This window comes from Dipodomys ordii, unplaced genomic scaffold (assembly GCF_000151885.1).
Source record: "Dipodomys ordii isolate 6190 unplaced genomic scaffold, Dord_2.0 Scaffold15033, whole genome shotgun sequence".
Taxonomy (NCBI): domain Eukaryota; kingdom Metazoa; phylum Chordata; class Mammalia; order Rodentia; family Heteromyidae; genus Dipodomys; species Dipodomys ordii.
The window spans coordinates 347-1,693 of NW_012282245.1; the positions used below are offsets into that span (position 1 = coordinate 347).

General features: G+C 56.3%; 1 protein-coding gene across 1 annotated transcript; it reads right to left on the bottom strand.

The window, feature by feature from the left end:
- Positions 1–254: 254 nt before the first annotated feature.
- On the bottom strand, positions 255–1,341 carry LOC106002615 (cyclic AMP-dependent transcription factor ATF-6 beta-like; the record flags this gene model as incomplete). The annotated part of the gene is made up of 4 exons (XM_013037466.1): positions 1,255–1,341; positions 809–888; positions 596–674; positions 255–346 (listed from the first exon to the last, which is right to left on the bottom strand). Coding segments are annotated over exons 1-4 (333 nt in total), but the record flags the coding sequence as incomplete, so codon positions are not given.
- Positions 1,342–1,347: the final 6 nt, after the last annotated feature.

Here is a 1,347-nt window from a genome sequence, read left to right on the forward strand (position 1 = left end):
TAGTTGAGCACAAAGAAGTTCAGGGACAGTATCTAGGCCCTGAGTTCAAGCCCCACAACCACCAAAAAAAACCAAAAAGACTCCATCTTCACTTCTAGACAACCAGAGTGGAAGGCATGGAAAATGAAGGTGATGAAGAAACAGGCAAACGCAGAAGCCCCCACCTTATAACTCATAGAACACAAATCATTTCCTTGGCATCCATGAATGAAGGGAATGGACCAAAGGTCCTGCCACAAAGAGATGGTTCTCACCTGGCTGGAGGGCTCTGTGGAGAGATGTGATGATTCTGAGCTGAGAGAGGAGGAAGAGCAGGGGGAAGATGGCTCAGACTTCACCTGAAGATCTGGAGGAAGAGGGCATAGAAAATAACTAGTAAAATAGTCTGAGAAGAATCTAAAAAAGTGCCTAATAATTTGGGGTAGGGAACCCTCCCCAGGACACGGGGCAAGAACATCAGTAGGGATCAGAGAGAGGGATGTACATTCAGTTATGTAGGGGGTGAGAGGGGATACAGGGGAAAACAGCGATTTGGCAAACAGCGGGAAGATGTGGGCTTCTGGAAAGATGAAGGGAACCATAAAGGCTTTCTCACCTGGGAAGATAGGCAGGGAGTCCCACGGAGGTTCAGGGGGACTGATATCCATCCCCACATCCAGGGAGCCGCTGTCGAACTGAAGAGAGGATATCGGAGGGCAGGAATGAGAGAACGTAGAGGTGATCCCAGGTGAGATCTGGCTTGGTGAGTCCGAGTTCTGGGACCATTCCCACCCACCACGAGTTTACAGAAAAGGTAGGCGAGCAATACCGGGACATCCTGCTCCACGCAGCGGAAAAGCTCTGTCTGCTCCTCGGCCTCTTCATCCAAGGCAGTGTACAAGGGGCTGTCTGCGAGCGGGGCGGCGTGTCAAGAGGGTCGCCCGGCCTGCACACCCCACACCAGCCCAGCCCCAGCCCTCATTGGCTCAGCTGGGCCAGACCCACCGCCCGCCCACTTGAAAAATGACCCAGCCCGGGAACGACGCCGCCGCCTTCCCCGGCCGCGGAACCACTCCATGGCCCTCGCCGAGAGGGGCGATCTTCCGCCACTCCCGAATCCCCCGAAACCACGGGAGGCCCTCTGCTCCGCCCTCCTTCAGATGGTGGTTTCGCTATTTCCCAGCCTTCCTCTTTGGGCCTTCGCCTCTTCCCGCGTGCCTCGGGGACACAGTTTGCCATGGCCCGCTCCCCTCCCCGGAGCCGCCCACCGCGCACCCCAGTCCTCCGGGCTCAGAAGATTGTCGGTGAAGAAATGCGTCGGGTCCGCGATCTCGCTGATGAGCATCAGTTCCGCCATCTTTCCCCCCC